Below are 26,275 nucleotides of genomic sequence, written 5' to 3'. Positions count from 1 at the left end.
GTAGATGGAGTATATGGAGGCCCGCCTGCAGACTGCATCCCTCACAGTTGTGCTGGTCTGCAGCTTCTCTATATTATTTTGGAGGCATGTATAGAGAGACAAGGTAACTGTCATCCTTGACTTGAATACAACAATTACCTTCCTACGCATGTGATGCAGCTGTCAGCCTCCTCACTTCCTGAACATCTCTGGCTTTCCACATCCATGCTCATGCTTATCAACCCTCTCCTAATTTCATTACCCACCTACACACACACACACACACACACACACACACACCCCTATGTGAACAAGGAAACCTTATGTATTCATTTTGTTCCATGTTTCAGAATCTGTAATACTGTAAACTCGCATTCCAATAACTCTGAGGTGACTTACCTCAAAGACCAAGTTTATTTCATAATTGTACTCAACCAATACTTAGCAAGATATAGCAGTGAATAAAATGTTAATTGCTTCAGAGGGTACAAAAATGTATCCCAATATGTGCTCTTAAGGAACTAACATTCTTTGCCTATCTTTGTTTTATAATCTATTATCATATAAGATTTTAGTCTCCCTACTGTTTTACTTGATGCCTTATTGATCAGAAAGTTTGAGGTAAATGAGTTCTCAACTGGATTAACGCACTCATTTCTCTGAAGCTTTGCTCCTGGGTTTCTGATAGAGATCAGACAGTTAAGTAGGTCAGCTTTTGCCAGAATCATTACCTAGCGTTTGCTTTCTCTGAAGCTCTCACACAGCACAGCTATTCTTGTCACTGACATGGGGACAGCTCTTTGAATGTCAGCTTCTCTCTAACCTCATTCCAGCTACCACTAAGCAAGGACCTCTTTCCTTCCACAGAATTCACTCCATTTATATCTCCTTTGGACCGCTCAGTTTATCATGTAGATTTATGAAGATGCACAACTTTAAAGAAATAAAACTGAAAGCAATAAATAAAGAAACAAGACAAACAAACAAGCAAACAAAACTCATAGACACAGACAATGGCATGGTGGTTGCCAGAGGAAACGGGGTGAGGGAGTAGTGAAGTTAGGTAAAGGGGGTCAAATACTGTATGGTGACAGAAGATTTGATTTTGGGTGGTGGGCACACAATGCAATAAATATACAGATGATCTATCACAGAATTGTACACTTGAAACCCATATAATTTTATTAACCAGTTACCCCAATAAATTTAATTTAAAAAGAAAATGTTGAACATACAAAAACATTTAATTCTCCTTACTATCAAGTAGAATGTTTTTACTATCTTAAAAAGTAACAAAATACTTTTTATGAGTAGGAGTCACTCAGAAAAATATAAAAAATCTATTTTGAAACATAGTGTTGTCACCATAACTTGAATACCTTGAGCATGGCTTCACTTACAGCATAACTAAATGGTCATTGAGTCATTGTTTGCCTTCCCTACTTATAGTATTTTTAAGAAACAAACATTATATAAATAATATTTATTCTCTAATGTAAAACTATTTAAAAATACCTCAAATAAATATAATATCTATTATATACAAAGAAATGTCATCAAATGAAACCAACTTCAGCCTGGGTAAAGACCGAGGGCACTGAATATGGTTCCTAAGCTTCCTTGCCTTCACTTTCTAGATGTACCTCATTAGCTCAAAGAAAATAATCACCCAGGGCTGGGGAAAATAGGGTATCAGTCAAGGCTAGGCATGATACTAATACCCCTATCAATCAATACTGAATTTCTTTAAAAGATTCACAAGTGTCAGAGTTGCTCAGGCCCCAGTAGATAAAAAATAGATATACTTTCTCAGGCCTTACAAGTAAGGGTCTCTGATGGGGGAGTTGATGCATTCTTATAAAGATAAAGGTATTTGAGATCCAGAAAGACGAAATGTCAAAAGTAGGCTTTAATTTTTCATGACTTTTTATTTCTTGAGTCAGTTTTGGTAATTTGCTTGTTTCTAGGAATTTGTCTCTTTCATGTAGAGTGTCTAATTAGATACGCTAAATTATTTGGCAATAAAGCTTATTTTTGATGAATAAATTTGTTTATGGTTCAGTCATCCAAAACACAATGCAATTTATCTAATATTTATAAAACTTGAAAAGTATGTCATGCTTTCTTACATTTACTTGTCTAAAGCAAAATGTATATAAAGTTTCATAAGATATTTAAGCAGACTTTCTCCCTACTACTTAGGAACCAAGATTTTCTGATAGGAGTGTGATTGGTATACATTTTACTTCTAAAAAGCATAAACTTCTTTTGTCTTTTGACTAAAATGAATGCTTTCCCACATAAAAAGAAACTTGTCTTTGTTTACCTGGAAGCAGGAGTGGTAAGAGGGTGGATTCCTGAGTGAGACTGCCTGCATTAGAAACCCTGCTCTGCCACTTGTTTGCTGTAAATAATCTTGGGTTTAATGTCTCTGAGCCCTGGTTTTCTCCTCTGTAAAAAGAATAATAGAACCTACCTCATAAGGTTGCTGTGAGGGTTCAGTGCATTCATGCATGCAAAAACTTGGTTCCTAGTTCATAACAAGCATTCAATAATTATTAGCAAAATTTTTTTTTTATAAGGTGGTCATTAATTGGGGTTAAAATAAAAAGCAACTAGACTTCTCGATGGAGAGATGAATAGTAAAGTCAAGGCAGCAATGTTAGATGATGGATATAAGGAAGAGTCATATTTTCCTCTAGATTTATGAGACCCTAGACTAGGAGAAGAAGGAATGTTTGGCAAATGTTCTGTCACTAGAAAAGAAATGGCTCTGTTGACTAATATCCAGAAGAGCAGGTCCTATTGACTACAAAACTGCATCGGAGAGGCCCTCTAATGGGATAGAAAATCAAAGGGACTGTTCCAGTGAATCCCGTAAAAGAAAGGAAGGTCTTCAGAGAAGGAAATCAGTTCCTTGGCACAGGGAACCAGAGTCGGACGATGAGTGTTCAAAGGAGGGGTCACAAGTAAAACATGTGCAAGTACTTCCTTTCAAATCACAAGTCTAAGCCTTCACAGGAAGAGATAATATGTTTCTGCTTCTGAAAATTTTGTTTTGTTTCTTATACCTTTTCTTCCTCTTCTCTTCCTTCCCCTAAATATATAAATATACCCCATAGCTGATCCTTCCTTGTCAGGAAAATAATTGAATTAATATCCATAATATAATGAATATATAAAATATTAATGTATTTGTCACTATTACTATTATTTTCTTAGCAGCCACACAAGTAAACTAACTACAGGATTTGTTTGGGGGAACAGAAGTACTCAGTTTCTTGGTTTCCAAGGTAGAAACAATGTAGAAGTATTTCATGAGCATTCAAAATTAGCTAAAAAAAAAAAGAGTTTGTTTTTAATTTTTAAAGAAAGCAACGAAGATAAGACTACCCTTATATAAAATGCAAAAACACATTAACCACACATCGTATTTTAAAATATGGGCATTTAGATTATACTTATTTTATATTAAGATATAAATTATTGGCTTATACCTTGAAGGATTTATCATAAAATGTTAGTGCCAGTGAATTTTTGCAAACAATTAACAATTCAGTAAGAGTATTAACATTCACATATGTAAATGGAGTTTACAAATGTACAAAATTTGGGTAATAAACACTTTAAACTTATTTTTCAAACATTCAATAATCCTATTTCCCCCAAACTGATCACAAAGAAGCACAAAGGGATCAAAACATCTTTTATAAAAGAAAACAAATTCATATAAATACTTGTTAGGTGGAAAAACATTATAGGGTATATAATATTTATTTTCTCTACATAAATTTGCATATCTTACATTTAATGCAAAACACCATGTTTCATTTCCAATTTGAAAATATCGTAACACATACTTCTTGGTGAATCTAGATGTAATAGGATTAATATTTAAATAGACCCCAACAATCATATCAAGTTTTTATTTGGTCATTATTGTTTTAACTCTTTAACATTTTTCTTTATTTACTGGACTAACCCAATTTTAGAAATAAAACCCACAACCAAAGCACATATAGTACAGCTATTTCTGAAAAAACTAAATAGCATAGTCTTTAGTATATCATTAAAAGAGTGGTTGTGGTTAAACAAACAAGCAAACAAATGAATAAAAATTACCGCAACTCATTATGATAAAGTTACAAAGGAAAATGTTGTAAGTTTTATCTGGTGTATTTGCACTGTAATAAAAGAAATCTGGATAATGTGAGCAAAATGTGCTTGATTATTAAGAAATGAAATTCCCAATTAACATCAGGCTGTGTTTAGGAGCAGTGTGTTTATTCTCATGTTTTATATGAGGAACATATATTCATAATCTACCAGCTGTAGTTTTGACTTACTAAGAAATGAAAGTATGTAATTCTGGTTCATCCTCCCCTTTTTTTTAAACCTTCACTTTGAGATCAGGCACTTTGTGCCCAGGTATGTGGCATTGCAAATTTACTAAAAATGTATCCATTGAGAGTAGGATAAGTATACCAATTCATAAAAGAAGAGGACATCTTCATTTAGATACCAAAGCACTAAATTATAATTTTACAGTCACAACACAAGCCCCAGCTCTTCCTAGGCACAGTGGAGCAACCTGAAAAGAAACAAAAAGACATGTGTGTTGAGTTTGTAGGTAAAACTATTGATAATACTAGAGCAATTGGTGAAACACTGAAATAGCCAATACTTGTTGGCAAAGGGCTGCTCCCCAGGGCTACTGATGGTCTGGATCCTTCCCTCAAACCCTCCTCTTGATGTAAAACTTTCATAGACATCCCATATCATACGGGTGCATCACATGATTATGCATTATTCACTTCTCTTTAAATATGATTTTTTCTCTTTTATTAATTGAGATATAATTGACATATAACATATTACTTGCAGGTGTACAACATGATTCAATATTTGTATATATATTTTGAAAAAGATGTTTTTTTAATAGCTCAGGAATTGTTCTACATGAAGCACGATGTCTTGGGCAAAATGATGTATAATATGGATATGAGGTAATGCTGATAGTGAAGAAATGCTGAATACTTATAAGCAACTTTATTACTAATATGGAGAAAAATATCAAGTATTATCTAGAGAGGCCCTGTAAGAGAAGGATTATGTGAGAGAATTCACAAAGTATACTCCATGCCTGGATCTGCTTACTCCAGAAAAAACAGTAACTTCCCATTTATTGACTATCTTCTCTGTGCATGGCTAAAAGTCTAAACCCATTCTACTGCTTTTTTTTTTTTCATCCTCACCTGAGGACATTTTTCCATGTTTTGTACAGATAGAGTGGGAGGGAGAGAGAGGAAGGGAGAGAGAGAGAGAACCATCGACGTGAAAGGGACACATCGAGTGGCTGCCACCCGCACGACCAACCAGGGCCGGGGACAAACTGCAACCAAGGTACATGCCCTTAGCGGGAACTGAACCCGGGTCTCTCCGGACCGCAGGCCGACGCTCTAACCGCTGAGCCAAACCGGCCAGGGCCCATTCTACTGCTTTTTAGCAGAGTAAATAAACAATAAATACCCTATTCAATTCCCTAGTAGTGGAAGCAAACCTGATGAATAAACTATGACAGTGAGATAGAAGTGTGGGGTGCTAGGTGAAGGAATATAAACTTATAGATAAGGAATAGCTCTTAAATCTTTCACTTATTTTCCTTTTAAAAAAATATACCCTAGACACTAGGCAATTAATAGTGAAAATGAAAGTGTGGAAAGAATAGTTTTCAAAGAAGGTCTACTTTGAGCATAGTAAGAATCTATGCATTTGACCTAAGAGAAATAAAACATTACCATTTGGGAAAGAATGACTAATATAAAGCACTAAGAAAGTCTGCTTTGTACCAATGAATGGATTTTAAGAACACAACAGATTTCAGTTGTACAAGAATTCTCAGTTATTCTCCATCTGAATCAGATGTTTTGAACACTGTTATATCTCCTTGAACAAACAATCTATTTTCAAACCATATCTACTTACAATATTCTAGGAATGACCTCTAAGTCATTTAAATCAAAGCATTCATTTGTAATTAGCAGCTTTTTCAAAATACCCAAGACACTAAGTCTCTACACTGTGAATAGTACATGTTGTCATGACAACCAGCTAGCAAGTTTAGCTTAGAGAATTTATTAAATACAATGCAGGCACCTCCTGCTTTGGGTCAAGGCTGGTAGTAGGGTGGGTGTTGGTTTAAAATTTTATAATCTCATTTCATTCCCTGTACAAATGTCCTCTCGTCCATTTGTTGGAACACAGAATGAAAGCATTTATTTTTCAAATACTATGGTTTTAAGTTCATATTTAGGTGCTGTAAAATAGTAATAGAGGTGGCATGCACATAAAATAGATATGTGGTAATGGATTATTAATTTTGATACAGAATGACTCAACATTAAGTATTCATTATCTGTAATAACAAATCTCAAATACTGGTCAATAGATTTCCTTACAACTGGCCTAAAGGCTTAAATCAAATACATCTCAAAGAAAGAGATTCTTCTATCTTGTTTTGGGTTTCTTGGTTACCATTCACATCTACTTCTGCTATGGTGGAAGGTTGACGGGAGGTAATCACTAACTTCTACTGAAATCCTGTAGCTCTAACTCAAGCCTTCACTTTTCCTGCTCCTAACCTAACTTGTCCTGTCTCTGTCTGCTGCCATGTGAACTTTTCATTATTGTATCACTCTCCTGGTTAAAAGTCTCCACTGGCATCTCATTACCAAACTCTTTAGCTTGACCTCCAGAGACCTCCATCCTGAACCCAACCTTCCTCTCCAATAAGAACTCCTCCTTTTCTGAAGCATGGGTCCTTACAACCAGCCTCACTTCCTCAACAGAGCCCATGTACGTCTACTTTGGTAACGTTTTCTTCATGTTTTCTCACACAATTTCCCCCTTTCTTTCTACCTTTTTGAATTGGATCCATTAAGGCTTAGCTTAAATCCAACTTCTTTCTCATGGAAGCCCTCTCAACAACCACTTTCTTTTTTCTTTTCTGTTTTCTATACCACTCACTACCTATACCATGGGACACTTCTTATCATCACTCTACATTGGGGGCTCTCTCCTTACACATGCAGACCTTAACTACCTACCTATGTAGTTAAGTTTTGTGACAGTAGGAATTCTCATAAGTTTTGTTTTCTTAGCAGTACCTACCATTGCTTCTTGTAAGAAAACTTTGGCTCAATTAAACATTTGAATGTCTTTTATGTACTAGATACTGAATTGGGGCACATAATTCATGATTCTGTTCTTGGTGATGATAAAAAAATCTCAAAAGATCATTCCTGAAAGTGCTAGGCCCTCCCAGAAATAGACACAGCTTGAACTCTTTCTGTTAATAAGCTTGCCAGGTCAAGTTTCTTACTTGTTAATGTAATTTAGGGTTACTATCTTAATTAGGTTATGACCAGTCATTGGATCTGCTCCCAAATATCAGTGGCTTGAATATTCAAAAATTATCGGTCATGTATGGGTAAATCGTTCTGTTTCTAATTTTCCACAATCTCCCTTCCCTTTCTCATAGTCCTCTTGTGGTCCTGTCGGCTGTAGCAATGCCAGAACATCTCATCAATTCCCAGCAAGCAAATAAATGGTGGCAGACCAACTAACAAGTTTGTCTGAGTAGTATTAACTTACACTTTAAAGGTAATTTTGGAATTTTTTGTTTGTTTGTTAATCCTCACCTCACCTGAGGATCTTTTTCCACTGAATGTTTAGATAGAGTGGAAGGGAGAGAGAGACATCAATCGTTTGCCTCCCACACAACTCTGACCAGGATAAGGATCAAACCTGCAACCCAGGTATGTGCCCTTGACCTCGAATTGAACCCAAGACCCTTCCCTCCACCAGCCAATGCTCTAACCACTAAGAAAACCAGCCAGGTTGGTAATTTTGGATTTTAATTATGTTATAAAATCAAACATTCCCTCTTATTTTCATATATTTAATTAAGAGATGACTTTATCATGTTAAAGCTATATATTTTGATATTGGGCAAAGTTGACAGGGTCTGTTCTACCAAAAGAATTGTTTTAACAAAAACAGAGTAAAAGAATTAGGGTGTCCTTTTGTCCACATCCTTGCCAACACATGTTATTTGCTCACTTTTTGATGACAGCCATTCTGATTGGTGTGAGGTAGCTCTCATTGTGGTTTTGATTTGCATTTTTCTGATGATTAGTCATATAGAGAATTTTTTCATGTCTACTGGCCATCTGTATGTCTTCTTTGGAGAAATGTCTTTTCATATCCTTTGCCCATTTTTTGAACAGATTGTTTATTTTTTTGTTATTGAGTTGTATGATTCTCAATATATCACTATATACTGTTGGTGAGACTGCAAGCTGATGCAACCCCTATGGCAAATAGTATGGAGATTCCTCAAAAAACTAAAAATAGATATATCATATGACCCAACAATTCCAGTTTTCAGTCCTTATCCAAAAAAACCATGAGAACACTAATTTGAAAAGATATATGCAGCTCTATGTTCATTACGGCATTATTTACAATAGCCAAGATATGAAAGCAACCTAAGTGTCTATTGATAGATGAATGGATAAAGAAGATGTGGCACACACGCGCGCGCACACACACACACACACACAGAGGAATATTATGCAGCAATAAGAACAAATAAAATCTTGTTATTTGCAACAACATAGGTGGGTCGAGAGGATATTATGCTAAGGGAGATAAGTCAGGCAGAGAAAGACAAACACCATATAATTTCATTTATATGTAGAATCTAAAAACAAAACAAGCAAATAAAAACAAACAAACACAGACTCATATAAACAGAGACCAAAATAATGGTTGGTTACCAGAAGGGAGGAGGTGAGGGAATGGATGAAAAAGAAAAGAGAATACAGTCAATAATATTGTGATAAATTTACATGATGTGACAGATGATTACTAGAGTTAGTGGAGTCATCTAAGGCATGAAAATGTTATATTGCTATATTGTATACCTGAAACTAATATAACCAATATAAGACTGTATACCAACAATACTTAAATGAAAACAGCAACAACAACAACAACAACACAGAGTAAGTGGAATAATGAAAAATGAAATTACATACCTGGGTCCACTCATTTGTCTGGGGATCATAAGCCTCCACTGTATTAAGATAAGTCTGTCCATCATACCCTCCAACGGCATATAATTTATCTCCAAGTAAACAGACCCCCACTGCATCTCTGCTGATGCTCATAGATGCCACTGCAGTCCACATATCTGTTTTGGGATCATATCTGAAAGAATATTTTAGAACTGGTGCTGACATTGTTCTCATAATATTTTATGTAAAAATAGTTTTGTTCTTTAAATCTATCTTTTGTCTTATTATCTGCTATATAAAGTACATTTAAACATAATTTAGAGAATAATATTTTCCTAAAAACTTTTAGCTTACAATATTACAGATCCGTTTAGCAGATGCATAACACTTAAAGTTTTCAAAAGAGTTAAGGCAAATACTGAAAAATTTTAGATTGCCTACTGAAAATTTGAGGAAATCAATATGTGAAGATCTATATAAGATGACGTGCAGCCTCAATTATTGTAGCTGTCCATTTTTGAAACCTCTTGCTCCTTTAATGAAGTATGTTTACTAGAACTGCCTAAAGCTGTTTAAGAGCAGATATTTGCTAAGATGACTTATATTGCTTCTAATACCCCTTATATCAACAAAGAACTTTTCACTGGGTACAGTATAACAGTGGTAATTTATGACAGAGCCTGTGGTAATTTATGGGGCAAAGTGTATAAAAGCTTCATATTCCTTTCCTGGATTATAACATGCAACAAGAATAGTCTGAATTATTCTCTCCCTAATACAGGTGAAATACCAGTGTACATTCTGCTTTCTCAAGAAAAACAGCAACCAACTCTGATTATTTCATAGAAAGCAATCATTGTCACCAACAAACTTTAATTGCACTTTTTATTCTTCTTTTAGTTATTTATAATTTATTAAGTAATAAGCACATATATACATTAATTTCCAATTGCTCTTTAAAAATCCAAAGTTCTCAATAAAACCTCAATACTTGACATCACCTGTCCCTATTTCCACCCCACTCTTCCTCCTTTCCTGCCACTCTCTCCATCACTCTGTTCTCTGGCTACAGTGGTCGCCTTTCAGTTCCTGAATGAGTCATATTCCATTCTGCTTTGGAGTGTTCATACATGCTCCTATTGACTCCACCTCCCAAATCCACTGAATTTCTCCATTCCTTGAACTAGACTGAACACAACAGATGGAGCCTGAACTAATGTCCAAATCTTCCACTGATGCCAGGCTCTTTACCTAGCTCCACACTTGAGTTTCATGAGGCCAGTCTGTATGACTTGTTAAAGCTTCTAAGTCTCATGAGCCTCTTATTTTATTATTTCATATTATTTTATTTTATATCAAAATGTGTTAGAAATGCCTCCAGCCCCTAATTCATTATCTCTGAAATTTTCTGAGTGCCTTTTCTTTTTTAATTAGGTACAGTGTCCAGTACAAAATGGTACACAGTAAATGTTTTTCCTCTGATTCAATTAATACATTATATAATTAATTCTAAGGTACAGTTTAAGCAGGCAATTATAAGATGAGAGAAGAATCTGAGGAGGCTGGTAGGAGACAGGTTGAGAGAAGGTAGAGCAGACAACCCAATATTTACAAAGCTCCTAAGTAAATGTGCATGTGGTGGATGCTTAATAAATAATTATTAATTTTTCTGCAAGTGTCAGAGGCTTATATTTGTTCTTTTTTATTCTTAGTTTTCCTTCACAAAAAATTACCTCTCCACACAGTCTGAGAGTCTGGAAGTCAAGTTGGATGCAGGAGCATCGTGTCCTCCAATAGCGTAAAGCAATCCATTCCAGGTGGTTACTCCTACACCCCCTCTCCTTTTTGACATTTGTGCACAGGGTGTCCATTTATTAGTATGAGGATCAAAACATTCTACTGATTTGAGACAAGAACTCCCATCACGACCACCAACTGCATACAGTCTGTAAAAGCAAACAAACAGAATGATAAATAAAAATAGTGCTATGATTAAGACAAAGAGGTTATTCTTATGGTATGTCTTTGAATTTAAGGTGCCACTGATTATAAGACACACTGTCTATTTATGTTCCATTAGAAAAATGATATGCTACCAATTAAATGACATATGTATATGTCATATATATGTATATATCAGATATCACTAAGTATACATAAAACACACACACAAACACATGAAAGCAATGGCAACTGTTTCACAGCAGCCATCTGTTTGACATCTGTTCAACACATCACCCTTGACTGTAAGATGTACTGCATTGTTAGAGATGTGAAAATGTGTCTTAGAGTCTTAGAACATAGAAAACATGGTGTATAAATGTTGCCTTGATCAATTTTAATTCATTTTTCGCTTAATATACAGTACTAATTTGAAAGTCTTTTACTCTAAATATATATCAAGTAGTTTAAATATTTGAACTTTTAAATATTTTTTATTAAGCACAAACTCTTACTTACTATTTACTTGAGAAGTTCTTCATAGATATTTTTCTATTTTCTTAAATCCTCACCCAAATATATTTTCCCATTTATTTTCAAATAGAATGGGAAGGAGAGAGAGAGAGAGAGAGAGAGAGAGATTGAGAGAGAGAGAGAGAGAGAGAAACATTGATGTGAGAGAGACACATCAACTGGTTGTCTCTTGCACGAACCCAACCAGGGCTGGGGACCAAACCGCAACCAAGGTATGTGCCCTTGACTAGAATTGAATCCACAACTCTTTGGTCCACAAGCTGATGCTCTAACCACTAAACAAAACTGGCCAGGGTTCTATTAATTTTTTCAAAAAAAAGAGTAATAAATTCATGCCATTACCAGGGGGCTCAGTTGGTTGGAGTTTTGTCCCATGCAACAAAAGGTTATAGGTTTGATCCTTGGTCGGGATGAACACAGGAGGCAATGGATCAATGTTTCTCTCTCACATCAATTTTTCTCTCTCTTCCAAGAGAGAGATAAAAATATATCCTCGGGTGCAGATTAAAAAAAAAGTAATAAATTAATTTCATTGCTAATACTAAAGGTGATACATTTTTAATTTATAGAGGCCTTAGTTAATATTTAACTATCTTGCCCTGGCTGGTTTGGCTCAGTGTTTAGTGTCAGCTTGAGGACTGAAGGGTCACTGGTTTGATTCCCAGTCAAGGGCATATACCTCAGTTGCAGGTTCGATCCCTAGCCCCAGTAGGGTCATGCAGGAAGCAATCAATCAATGTGTCTCTCTCACATCAATCTCTTTCTCACCCTTTCCCCTTTATGTAAAAATCAATGAAAAAATATCCTTAGGTGAGAATTAAAAAAAAAAAATTAGCTATCTTTTTATTCTCAAGAAATAATATTTGAAATGTACCAAATTTCTGCCCATTAAAACTCTAAGTATATTTGGGTAATACACATATTTTAAAGACATATTTCATAATTTTAATTCATAATTTAAAGTATACTATGCCATTCAAACTGGTTTTTAAATATGAAGACGACCATATTTTATTTATTTATTTATTTATGTATTTATGTATTTATGTATTTATGTATTTTTCTATTTATCTTCAGATAGAGTTGGAGGGAGAGAGAAGGGGAGAAAGGGAGAGAGAGAGAAACATGGACACGAGAGGGACATTTCAACTGGTTGCCTCCCACACTACTCTGACCAGGACGAAATGCAACCGAGGTACATGCTCTTGATTGGAATCAGACCCATGACTCACTGGTCCACGGGCTGATGCTCTACCACTGAGTCAAATCGGCCAGGGCAAGATGACCATATTTTAAACAGCAACAGAAGGTTGCAGCAATATCTTGTAAGCTTAAGCTTAAAATTTTCATATTATAATAAGAAAATTTAAATTTACTTGAAACTTTAATCTGTTAAAATTTGCTATCTGTTAAAAACTACTTTTTTGTGTTACTATTCTTAATATTAAACCATTATAATCTTTAACCTATACTTGATGGAATAATTATCTAAATATTGATCACAGAATATTAGAAGACATCAACAACTAGAAAAAATTAAAAAATACATGTACACATATGCACACACATATATTCTACAACAGGCTTCAAGGCACCTTACCCTCTTCACAATTAATTCATGCATCTTCACTGTGAAAAGTGCTATAGTGAGCATGAACTCTGAGGCCAGACTCTCTGAGTATGAATCCTGGATCTGCCATTTATCACTTACCAGTTGTGATTGTGGACAAGTTATTTAATTTCCACCTGCCTAAATCTTATCATCCATAAAATCTAGAAGCCCTGCCTCACAGGATTATTAATGATCATATTTAAAGTACTTTGAACAGTATCTTAAATATGGTAAATATGGCATAAGTGTTTGAGGGGAAAAATGAATTCTGTTTCTATTTGCATTCTTTTAGAATATGGCCTTCTTAGGAAATGTTAAACACACAAACAACATTTATATTATGGTAATATTAAGGGCTAAATTGTATTGGTAACACTTTCTGAAGAATCAGTATCTCAAGCAATGGTCTTCAAACTGTATTCTAAGAATAGGAATTTGTGGAGGACTTGAGGGGGTTCCCAAAAATGGTTCATTTGAAATTCAAGGTTTAAAAAGTAGTTTTAATTTTCAAAAATATCATCTGGCTTAAATAAATATCATGCATGATTCAGAACTCATCTTTTTAAAAAAAAATTTTTTTTTTTTTTTATCCTCACCCGAGGACATTTTCCATTTTTTGTTCAGATAGAGTGGGAGGGAGGGAGAGAGAGAGAGAGAGAGAGAGAGAGAGAGAGAGAGAGAGAGAGAAACATCGACGTGAAAGGGACACATCGAGTGGCCGCCACCCACACAACCCAAACAGGGCGGGGGACAAACTGCAACTGAGGCACACGCCCTTAGCGGGAACCGAACCCGAGTCTCTCTGGACTGCAGGCCGACACTCTAACCGCTGAGCCAAACTGGCCAGGGCCAGAAGTCATCTTTCTTTCTCATGACAGTATTTATTACAATAAATAAATAAATAAATAAATAAATAAATAAATAAATAAATAAATAAATACAGTATGTCAAATTGTGATATTATACTAAATATTTTAAAATGTAAGATTGAGGTCTTGCCTGACTTTTAAAATTATGATCAAGAACAAAATAGACCCAGAGACATAGAAAGGAGTACGGTTCAGACTGACAGACCTCAGAGGGTGTGTGTGTGTGTGTGTGTGTGTGTGTGTGTGTGTATGAGATAAACCAAAGAACTTATATGCATGTATGTGTAACCAGTGGACATAGACAACAATGCTGAGGGTGTGTGTATGGGGAGGCAGGATGAGGAGAAGGGTGTCTAGGGGGAAAAAAGAAGAAACATCTGTAACAAAAATTAATAAAAACTGAAAAAATAAAATTATGATCAAGAATGTCAATGGTTGGTCCTGGTCGGGTAGCTCAGTTGGTTAGATCACCCTCCTGATGCTCCAAGGTTGTGGGTTAGATCTCCATTAGGGCACATACAAGAAGCAACCAACTCTCTCTCTCCCTCCCTCACTCCCTGCCTTCCTCTCTCTTTCAAAATAATAATAATAATAATAATAATAATAATAATAATAATAATGCCAGTGGTTGGTAGATACTGTTTGAGATTAAATTTAGAAAAAGAATTTTCTCCTATCTGCAAACTACTTGAACAATTTAACTGAAATTTCCTGAGATTTCAATTAAATTGCTGTAGTAGTTAAAATAGCTATTACTATTTTCAGCTTCTTATTTACGAATCAGAATTTTTTTCATACTGGACTACCAAACAAAACAGAAATAATCTAGGTGTTCTTTAAAACAGATTTATTCTTCTACACTAAAATTTATAATAAGTAAATATTATAAACCCAAACTTATAATAATAAGATTATAATATATTTGAACCTCCATTTGCCTTAAATAATGAGGTTTTTATAAGATTTCATTTGAAAGAGAGATTCCAGTGCCCCAAACATTTGTCTGCTAGCAGTTTAAAAGTAGCCTGAGCCATTGAAAGTCTAAATAAAACTTCTTTCTGTCAAACATGGTAGAAAGAAAAATGTTAACACTTTGAAATTTTTAAGATACAAAATGAAACTCATAAGACACTGAAATAGTTCTTCCCTAAAGAGACAACTATATATTTTGCATCAGGAAGCATTGTAAAATAAATTAGAAGAAAAAATATAACAACAGTAGTTTATCCAGGCTTTTCATTTTATAGATTAAAACAATTGAAGCACAGAGAAATGATTTGTTCTAAATCACAAAGGAGTGGTAAAGAGAAGAAGCATAATTAATTTTTTCAATCAACTGCACACTTAAAAAAAAACAACCTAAAAACATAGTTTCCATTTTTTCCAGATTCTGAATATGTAGCTAAAATGGAAACCAACAAAATAGTTGAAACATTGCAACTTTGTTAAAGCAGGCTTAGAAAAACTGGTTGATGAATGAACACACTCTTCTTGGGGCGGTTAAAGCACCACTGCATCTAAATGGTAGCGGGACATTCTTCAATAAGGATACACACTGCAACTTAATGTTGAGATATTTATATCTAGAACTTTTATAAAAGAGACTATTTAAAAGTTTTGTTTACATCACTCAAAGTATTTCTCATTTATGATTTATTTATGTATATTTTTAAGTTGGACATGATACAGTTTAATAAATTTAGTTTATTGTGTTTTAAAGAGAACTTTAAATATTTTCTTACTTTCCACTTAGTACTGCCACACCAACTGTGCTCCTGGGGGTGGACATGGTGGCAACAAAATTCCATTGGCGAGCCTGAGGGTCCCATCTTTCCACTGTATTCAGATAGCTCCAGCCATCGTGCCCTCCGACCGCATACATGGGACCTTCCAATACAGCCACACCTACAAGGAGACAGGAAAGAAGTAATCACTAAAAACCACATTTTAATAGAAATATAGGTACAGTGAATCTTAAACATGAAAATTTAAACAAAAACTTTATGATATAGACATCTGGCATACTTGCAGCTCTTCTTGGTAGATAGGTGGATGAGTGAGAGGGAGAAATAGCACTATAGCTCTAGTCTCAAAAATTTTAGAGGCAGTATTTTGAGGCACAACAGTGGGAAGTTATTAAAAACTACACAAGATGCACATATTTCCATATTTAGAACATTTTTCAATATTGTGGATTTAAGATATATTTGAGAAAGCATTTTTATTTCTTTCCCTCATTATATCAATTCAAATTAATGAGATTTTACTATAGTCAGATTTGATACCACAATCTATTGATGAATCATCACCAGAGAACTGAGCCAGATTCAATTATTCATTTATTTGCTGGACCTAATATTTTAGGTGGGCAACAGAAACAAAATATATTTCAGGTATTAAGTGCTGATAAGAAAAATGGAACTGATTAAAGGATTAAAGGTAGAGAAAGTCAGGGAGAGACCTCTTGGATAAAGTGACATTTGAACAAACATGTAAATGAAGTTAGGAAACCAGGCATGGAGATATATGGAGGAAAAGAAGGTGAGGAAAAGGGAACAGTAAGTACAAAGGCCCCAAAGCATGCTTAATGTGTCTGTGGGACAGCAAGGAGGTCAGTTTGGCTGGCAGGTTGAGTGAGGGGACAGTGTAGGAAATGAGGCAGAGTGTGAGGTCAGATCATGCAGAGTGAGTGGTTGGGGCTACTGTAAGGACTTTGGATTTTATATTAAATGAGATAGAGAGCCAGGAGAAGGTTTGAGAAGAGGTGTGGCATGATCATAGTCAGGTAAGATATAAATACAAATCACTAGAGGGTCAAATACAAATTTTGCAATACAGATATATTTTAATTTGTGAAATCATGGCCAGATGAGATATAAGTGTTCTTCATTCATATGCATCCTGAACCAACATATCATTTCACTCATTTGTGCCATACCAGTATTGGCTATTGTACACACACATACATATTTGTAACTCCAATTATTTATAATGTATATCCAATTGTGTGTGTGTGTGTGTGTGTGTGTGTGTGTGTGTGTGTGTGATTAATCACAGGGACAAAGGGATGAAAGAAAAAATAAGGAGTCTATCTAATTCAACCCCTTAAACAGTAACTTTGAAAAGAAATTTTAGCAAAAGACACTTTCAAATAAAGTCTTCCCATAATTCCCATATGCAAATATATAAAAGAAGGGTTTCTTTAAGTAAAATCCTCTTTTATAAGTTCAAATTTAAAGCACTTATTATCAGGTAAATTAATAAGAACAAGGCTATTTTAAATGATGCAAAAATTTGAAATAAAGGCTTAAAGTTGACACTTTGAGCTATATGGTCATTCTCTTTAAACGTACAGTTCAATAAACTCTTTTGTTGGGTACTTGGGACTAATGATAACATACCACGCACAATCTGATCTGCATAAAACATAGCTGAATCACGGGCATCTCATTCTATGTACCATATGTATAAGAATTTATCTTAAGTTAGAATTAAGTTTCTTTTCCCCATGGCAGGGGAAATTTTGCAGTTGAATCACACTACTGCCCCTGAATTTTATGGTCAATCCAAATATAAAGTCTCATTCATGCTGCTTGTAAGATATATCTTCCCATTCTGTACCTATTTAATAGGTGATTTGATGGACTCAAGGGTAATGTTTACAGTTTTCTTTGTTAAATTTCATATAGTTAATTTTAAGCTCCCTCTTGGCACCTTAGCCCTAACCCTCTGGTTTACTTCCTAACCAAACTTGAAACTTAAGATCACCTTTCATTGAAACCGAATTACAACTAGTACAATCCCCTGTCTCTTTGATCTTTTGCTATACTCACTACCATGCCTAGAAGATATCTTCATGTGTAGATCATTTTCACTGGCTTTTTGGGGTAGCGTCTTTAACCAGGTGCTCAGTACTAATAAACTGAATATAGTACAACCTATGCTATCTAAACTATGCTTCCACTGCTACTCATCAATTTTTTAATCTTTTATATGTCAAATTCTTTTTTCATTTTAATATTTTATTTTATTTAAGCCAACATATCCAAAATAGCATCATTTCCACATGCAATTAATATGAAAATTTATTATTGAGATATTTTATTGTTTTTTAAAAATTTGATTAATTTATTTTTGTTACAGATGTTTCTCCCTTTTCCCCCATTGACACCCTCCTCCCATTCCTTTCCCCCAACCCACCCAGCTTTGTTGTCTATGTCCATTGGTTATGCTTATATGCATAAGTTCTTTGGTTTATTTCTTCCCTCCTCTCTGCCCCCTTCTCTGAAGTTTGTCAGTCTGAACCCTACTTCTATGTCTCTGGGTCTATTTTGTTCATCACCTTATTTTGTTTATTATATTCCACAAATAAGTGAGATCATGTGATATTTGTCTTTCTCTGACTGGCTTATTTTGCTTAGCATAATATTCTCCAGGTCCCTTCATGTCATCTCAAAGGGTAAGAGATTTTTCTTTCTTTTTTTTCTTTATTGATGTTTAGAGAAAGAGAGGAAGGGAGAGGGAGGGAGAGAGAAACATCGATGAGAGAGAACATTGATTGGCAGCCTTCAGCATGCCCCCCACTGGAAATCAGACCCACAACCTGGGCATGTGCCCTGACTTGGAATCAAACCGGTGACCTCTTGGTGCATGGGTTGACACTCAACCACACCAGCTGGGAAATCTTTCTTTTCTTACAGCTACATAGTATTCCACTGTGTAAGTGTACCACAGCTTTTTTATTCACTCATCTATGATGGACACTTGGGTTGTTTCCAGATCTTAGCATCAAATTCTTTATCACAACTCTTTTTAAACCTTTTCCAAACTGATAAATTGACAATATAGCCTTAAGTTCCTCATATTCTTGAATGCATAGGTACTTGCAATGGAACTCTGCAGCTCCTCCCATCAAGAGGAGGAATCTATCTACTCTTTGAACCTAGGCTCGCCCATATGCCTGATTTTGTCCAGTGGGATGTTAGCAAACATGACGCAAACAGAAGCTTGAAAAGTATTTGTGCACTGGGGCTTGCATCCTCTTGCTGCTTTTGAAATCCTATGACTGCCACCATGGGAAGAAGGCTGGGTTGATCTGCTGAATGATTAGGGGCACTGGCCCAACTGCCTGTGTTGCCTAGACCAACACCTGTCTACCACTACACATGTGAGTGAGGCCAACCTGCCAACCTGTCAACCTACTGCAGCTTAATAAGAAAACCCAGCAGAGATCACCCAAGACAGCCCAGACCAGAACAACCTAACCTGCAGATCCATGAACTAAATAAATGGTTGGGTTAAGCCTCTAAGTTTTGCAGTGGTTTGTTATACAGCAAAGCTGGGTGATACACATACATTTCAGGCCTCATAATTCCACCTCCTTCACTCTCATCAACCAATTCTTTCCATTTCACCTATTCTTTCTCTTATGAGAAAAGACAGGTGATTTGCCCAACCAGTGTGGCTCAGTGGTTGAGCGTTGACCCATGCACCAAGAAGAGATCACTGGTTCGGTTCCTGGTCAGGGCACATGCCCAGGTTGTGGGCAGGTCCCCAGTGGGCGGGCATGCGGGAGGCAGCATATCAATGTTCTCTTTCATCGATGTTTCTGTCTCTCTCTCCCTCTCTATCTAAAAATCAATAAAGAAGAAGAAAAAAAGACAGGTGATCTGATACAAGATCCTTAAATTCTCTTTAATCATCTTATAGTGAGTGACCCATCAGTTTCTTGAGGGTAAAGATAGTATTTTTCACATTTCTGCATACTTATAGAGTATGGCACATAGTACATATTAATCAATGTCTGTTCAGTGAATTATTGAATGCAAAAATGAAAACTATCATTGCATTCTTTGTACCATCTTTAAATTTTTCTGGATTTTACTCATTTTTGCTTAAAAACCATAGGCTACAGATAAAAAACAATAATGCTAAAGATTTTTAAATAAGCATTTCAATCAGGTTAGACAATACTAATTGTCAACACATGTTTTTATTTGTACTAGTTGCACATATACATTTATGTACATGCTTGTTTTCTCTCCTCCTACTTCACACATAACAGAGAGCATGTGAAGGAGAGCTTGGTGATCACTGCCTGGGACAGAATGTAAAAATGCTGTGGAAGCATCATCCTAATTCCTGACATTATGAACAATTCTTCAGTTATACTCACCAAGGCCATGCCTATGTGTAGACATAGGGGGCATCACACTCCAAGTTTTTGTTTTGGGGTTGTAGCACTCTACAGTATTCAAAGTTTTCAGTCCATCTCTTCCTCCAACCACATACAGTTTGTCATCTAATACTGCAACACCGAACTGTAGCCGCCTCCCATTCATATTTGCTACAGGAGTCCACATATTTGTACGAAGATCATACTTTTCAATGCTTGTTGCTCCTTAATGGTAATATATAAACTATATGTAAATAAAATTTCTCCATCATTGAGTATTTTATGACATTATACATACACAAGTATAATTTATTAGCATTGATAATAACACTTTTATTATTTTCCAACAAGTCCCTGCATAATCTGGTCCCTGCTTACATGTCTGATCTCGTCTGCTAATATTCTCCAGGGCATACACTAGGATCCAGTATGAAAAGATAAGGTAAAAGGTTATTTGTTAAAGAAGGCTGAGAAGCATTAGCTAGAAGTGTGAGGAAAAGCAGGGTAGTGTAGTGTCATGGAAGCCAAAAGAAAAAAGTTTATAGCAGACAGGACTACGAACAGTATCAAATGCTACTGAGAGGGTCAAGTAAGATGAAAACTGAAACATGTTACTGGATTTAGCTACATGGAGGTCACTGGGGACTTTATTAATTTTTATCCTCACCCGAGGGCATTTTTGCATTTATCTTCAGATGGAGTGGGAGGGAGAGAGGGAGAGAGAAAAACATCGATGTGAGAGAGACACATCAACTGGCTGCCACCTCACTGGGGCCAGGGACAATCTGCAACCGAGGTATGTGACCTTAGTGGAAGCCAAACCCGGGCCTCTCTAATCCTAGGGTCAACACTGTAACTGCTGAGCCAAACCGGCCAGGGGAGTCACTGGTGACTTTAAGGAGTCCCTTGCTTGAATGGTTGAGACAGGATTGGAAGGTGAGGAAATGGAGAGAGTGAGCACAGATGATTCTTTGAAATTTGGCTATAAAAGGTAGTAGAAAGATAGGAGTTACTAGATGGGTTAAGGGAGGTTTTGTCTTATTTTGCTTTTAAAATTGGAAAAACTTGAGTCTGCTTAAATGGTAATGGGAAGGATGTAGTTATAAGGAAAGAATCTAAAAATACAGGAGATGACAGGATCCTGAAAGACGGGGAAGAGCAGTATTAGAGCACATGTGAAGAGTTGGTTTTCACAGAAGGAGGGAGAGGATGCAGTCTACATAACCAGGGAGGACAAGATTATAAGTGTGAATCACGTGCTTTGGGAACTATGAGTGTGGGAAGTTTAGGGACTTAATGCCTGATGGTGTCTACATTTTTTTTAAGATTCAGAAGACTCAAAGAGCACTGTTCTCTTTTAAGTGGGACCAGTGGATTTAAGGGAAAAAGAAAGCCCCATCCCTCTAAAAGAAAACCCAACCCCTCAGTTATGTAGAGTTTAGTTAGTATCTGCTTTACTTCCCTCTTCTAAGTTTCTAATACAACATGCTATCAGTGCTATTCTTATAGAATTATAGTCAGGACAATCATTTATCTTAAAGCATTTGTTACAATTAGGTCATCAGGGCACTAATATTATTGATAATATCCTAAAATTTAGAAATAGGTTATATATAATCATATCTTCATATTTTTGAATTTGAATAATCTTTCCTTATAATTTTTAGCTATAGGGAGATTTTACTCATACACTCAGATTATTTTATGTAACAGTATACTTGACTCATCACTCTAAATTTGATCTTAAAAACTTCTTCCTTCAGCCCGGCCAGTATGGCTCAGTGGATTGAGCATTGCCCCAAGGACTGAGAAGTCCTGGTTTGATTCCTGGTTAGGGCACATGCCTGGGTTGCAGGCTTGATCCCCATCTGGGGGTGTGTGGGAGGAGGCTGACCGATGTTTCTCACATCGATGTTTCTATCTCCCTCTCTCTCTAAAAAAAATCAATAAGCCCTGGCCGGTTTGGCTCAGAGGTTAGAGCGTCGGCCTGCGGTCCGGAGAGACCCGGGTTCGGTTCCCGCTAAGGGCATGTACTTCGGTTGCAGTTTGTCCCCGGCCCTGGTTGGTCGTGCGGGTGGCAACCACTCGATGTGTCCCTTGACGTCGATGTTTCTGTCTCTCTCTCCCTTCCTCTCTCTCCCTCCCACTCTATCTGTACAAAAAATGGAAAAATATCCTCGGGTGAGGATAAAAAAAAAAAATCAATAAAAACATGTTTTTTAAAAAAAACCAAGCCCTTCTTCTTTCATTAAATAAAAAGGCAATACCAACCATCTTTGCTTGCTAATGGATTTAAGAAATATTTATTTCATTTAAATTTTAATTTGTTTTTTAAAAAAAATCCTCACCCAAGGATATTTTCCATTTATCTTCAGACAGAGTGGGAGGGAGAGGGAGGGAAGAAGGGGGGGCGGAGAGAAACATGTGAGAAAAACACTGACTGGTTGCCTCCCACACGACCCCGACCAGGGCCAGGGAACTGAACCACAAACAAGGTATGTGCCCTTGAGCCCCTTGATAGGAATCAAACTCATGACTCTTTGGTTCATGGGCCAACGCTCTAACCACTAAGCCAAACCAGCCAAGGCTTGCTTTATGTTTTAATTTATCTTTATTGTTGAAATATTGAAAGTATTACAGATGTCCCCCTTCTTATCCCCACACTGACCCACTCCTTCCCACCCCTCCCCCAACTGCCTTCACCACATTATTATCTGTGTTCATTGGTTATGTATATATGCATATAAGTTCTTTGATTTATCTCTTCCTGCCCCATAAACAAATGTATCAGTTGCTATGAAGAAACATGAGGCAGAGTAGAGAGATAGGAAATGATAAGCAGAAGTTTAGAAAGTAATGGGTAAGAGTTGTACTGAATGCTCATAGAAGTCCCTTTTGGTAGATTGATATTTGAAAGGAGATCTGAGTGAGTAATTTCTCCTAGGCATTCCAATATCAAGGCACAAAGCATCCATGAGAAGGAATAGGTAATCCAATAATCCTGACATGGGATAACGTTTGGCATGATAGATGAACAAGGAGGCCAGTGGGACTGGAACAGAAGGAGGGAGGGGAGAAGTAGAATGACTTGAGACCAGAGAGGTAGCCAAAGACAGAGAGACATTGTCAGGGAATTGTAGACTGTTAGAATTCAGAGGAAGAGATTAACGTGCACTGAGAGGTAATACACAGGAAGCTTCTAGCACAATACCGAGCACTGGGTAGGCAGTATATATAGTGTTTGTCCTATCATTATTACTGTGAATAACAACTGTTATTCACAAGAGTTGCCGGATACCCTTGACCAAGATTTCTCAAATGTTTATGTTTTACTACATTTTCTTTCTGTGTATGTATGTTTTTCCTCCCTGAACTATTTAAGGGTAAATTTCAGAAATGATGTTCCTGTACCCTAAATACTTCAGGGTGTCTTCTTCAATCAAATAAATTCTCTTTAAAAACCATGATACTACAGCCACCAAAATCTGGAGCTAACATTTACACAATGCTGTTATCTAATCTACAGACTTTATTTGAATTTTGTCACTTGTCCCAATTATGTCCTTTATAGCAAAAGAATATCCAAGATGGTGATGCATTATAATAGCAGTCATGTCTCCTTAGTCTCTTATAATCTGAAACAACAACTAAATCTCTTCTGTATTTTTGACATTGATATTTTGGAATACTACAGACAGATAAGTTATTTTGTAGCATGTCTCTCAATTTGGATTTGTTTGTCTTTTCCTTATGAATGAATTCAGATTATACACTTTTTATAAGAATACCATAGATGTGCAGCTGAGTTCTTCTCTGTGCATCTTATAAAATGCACATGCTGCCGGTTAGTCTTATTACTGGAAATATGACCTTTGATTATTTGGTTAAGGTGCTGTGTGCTAGGTTCCTCCACTGTAAAGATGCTATTTTACCCTTGTAACTAATAAGCAAGTGCTTAGGAGATCCTTTGAGACTAAATATCCTATTCTCAAACTTTCACCTACTAGTCTCAGCATCCATTGATGATTCTTGACTGAATGAGTTATTATTCAGATGGTTGCCATATGGTGATTTTTCTAATCCTATCTTCACTTTTATATTAGTTGGCATTCTACTGTAAGGAAGAGCTTTCCCTTCTCCTTTATTTGAATCAGTGTGGTCATGAATACTTATTAATAGGTTATAACCTTTTACCATCACTATATATTTTTGACGCTAAAATTATCCTAGCTTGGACAGTGGTAGCCCCTACAAACTGTGTTCCTTGACCTGTCTCTATCATTCTTTGAGCACTTCTCACTTTCTGATTCTACAAGATGTTCTAGGTTTATCTTGTCTTTTTCTACTGCAATGCTAGAGCCAGGCATTTTCCCAAAGAGCTCTTTGGTCACGTTTATTACAAATTGAAATCCATTTTTTTTGTTCCCCCAAATAAAAGATTATTTAAAACCTTTTGTTGAATCCATTCCTCCAACGGCAAATAATGTACCAACAGTTGACTTCCTAGGTTTTGTCCGAGGACTTTGTAACATGGGTCGTCTCTCTGGTAATAAATGATACTTCATTGCTTCCATAATTAGTTTCTGACATTCTATATCATCCCGAAAAAGAGCATTATTTTCCATGTCTGCCAGGAACTAGAAAAAAAAAAAGTATGTATACTGAATGACCAAGAAAATGGTGAGGGTAAGAGAATAAACTATATAGTTCACAAATAGAAATGATCTAATTGAAAAAAAAAAAATCCAAGTCTGGACATATTTTTAAGTAAAATATGCAACATCATTTAAAATAAAAACTGTGAGGGATAAGTGGTATGCTCTCAAATCTTAATAGTGCTATCTCTAGGTAGTAAGGAAACTGGTGCTTTTTTATTAGTATTTTTTTTTTTTTACTACTTTTCTATATTTTCTAAAATAAATCATTTTACTTTCGTAATTATAAATAATTCACTGAAGAGGAATAATTATAAGTTGACTAATTAGACTACATTTATCTGTCCTCTAGAAATAATCTTCAAACACAGCAAAAAACAACTTACCAATTTCTTAAGAGGCAAAGAACTCTAACTGGTGATTATTCTAAAATAAATAAAATCCTTTGTAAGTCACTGAACCCTATTTTTTTACTTATGTAGTTTTATATAAATGCATTCACCCTTCCTTTTAAAAAATGCATTTCTAAACAGAGTATGAGTTGAAGAATATTTTTATTTTCTTCCAGATGGATAGCCAATTCTATATGAGCACCGTTTATTAAATAATCTCCTTCATTTCCAACTGAATTGAACCTTGGTCATATATTATATCCCCATAAATAGATTTCAGGATATATAAGATCTATTTTCTGATTCTTTATTTTATTCCATTGGTCTTATTTGCCTATTCCCTTTCTAATACATATTTTTAAAGTGTTTTTATAGCGTTTCTGATTATCTGATATAAATTTACCCTCACTGTTCACTTGCAGTTTTCTTGGCTATTACTTTCCATATAAAGTTGAGAGATATTTATTTAATTCCCCTCTACCATCTTGATCCTGTTGGAATTCTAGTAAAAACTATACTAAGTTTATTTATTCATTTTGGGAGAATTTACATTCTTATGCTATTAAGTTTTTCTGTTCAAGAAGCCTTTCTGTTTGTTGTATAGCTTTCTTCATATAGGTCTTGTATGTTTCTTTTATTAAATATATTCTTACACATTTTATTATTATTGAAAGTGGATTTTTAAATTTCTATTATGCACGTGTTTTTTATTTTTTACTGGAAGAAAGATAAATCTACTGATCATTGTATATCTGTATTATAATCTGCATTTTACCACATTCCCTTATAAACCTTTAGCTATTAGGCATACAATCATAATCATCACTAAATAGGGATAGTTGAAATATTTTTCTAATGTGTATGCTAATTATTCCATTTTTATTTTATTATTGCAATTGCAAACCTTTTCATACAATGTTAAATAATAGGTATGATATAGAGTATTATTAAATTTATTTTATTTTTTGAGGTGATATCTTTTTTCTTATTATTGAATTTATTGGGATGGCACTGGTTATCAAAATTATACAGGTTTCA

General features: G+C 35.5%; 1 protein-coding gene across 3 annotated transcripts in view; it reads right to left on the bottom strand.

The window, feature by feature from the left end:
• Positions 1 to 3,473: 3,473 nt before the first annotated feature.
• The window catches only part of KLHL5 (kelch like family member 5), a 142,523-nt gene continuing 119,721 nt past the window's right edge, over positions 3,474 to 26,275 (bottom strand). For all 3 annotated transcript variants that reach the window (XM_036273831.1, XM_036273822.1, XM_036273816.1), the window contains exons 6-11: positions 24,641 to 24,827; positions 20,191 to 20,415; positions 15,758 to 15,920; positions 10,793 to 11,005; positions 9,081 to 9,252; positions 3,474 to 4,570 (exon numbers count right to left, since the gene is read on the bottom strand). In XM_036273831.1, the coding sequence (XP_036129724.1) occupies positions 4,514 to 4,570; positions 9,081 to 9,252; positions 10,793 to 11,005; positions 15,758 to 15,920; positions 20,191 to 20,415; positions 24,641 to 24,827 (1,017 nt within the window). In that variant the 3' untranslated portion in view covers positions 3,474 to 4,513. The remainder of the gene's footprint in view (positions 4,571 to 9,080; positions 9,253 to 10,792; positions 11,006 to 15,757; positions 15,921 to 20,190; positions 20,416 to 24,640; positions 24,828 to 26,275) is intronic.

This window comes from Molossus molossus, unplaced genomic scaffold (genome assembly GCF_014108415.1).
Source record: "Molossus molossus isolate mMolMol1 unplaced genomic scaffold, mMolMol1.p scaffold_m16_p_1, whole genome shotgun sequence".
Taxonomy (NCBI): domain Eukaryota; kingdom Metazoa; phylum Chordata; class Mammalia; order Chiroptera; family Molossidae; genus Molossus; species Molossus molossus.
This window is presented reverse-complemented; position numbering and strand designations above follow the sequence as displayed.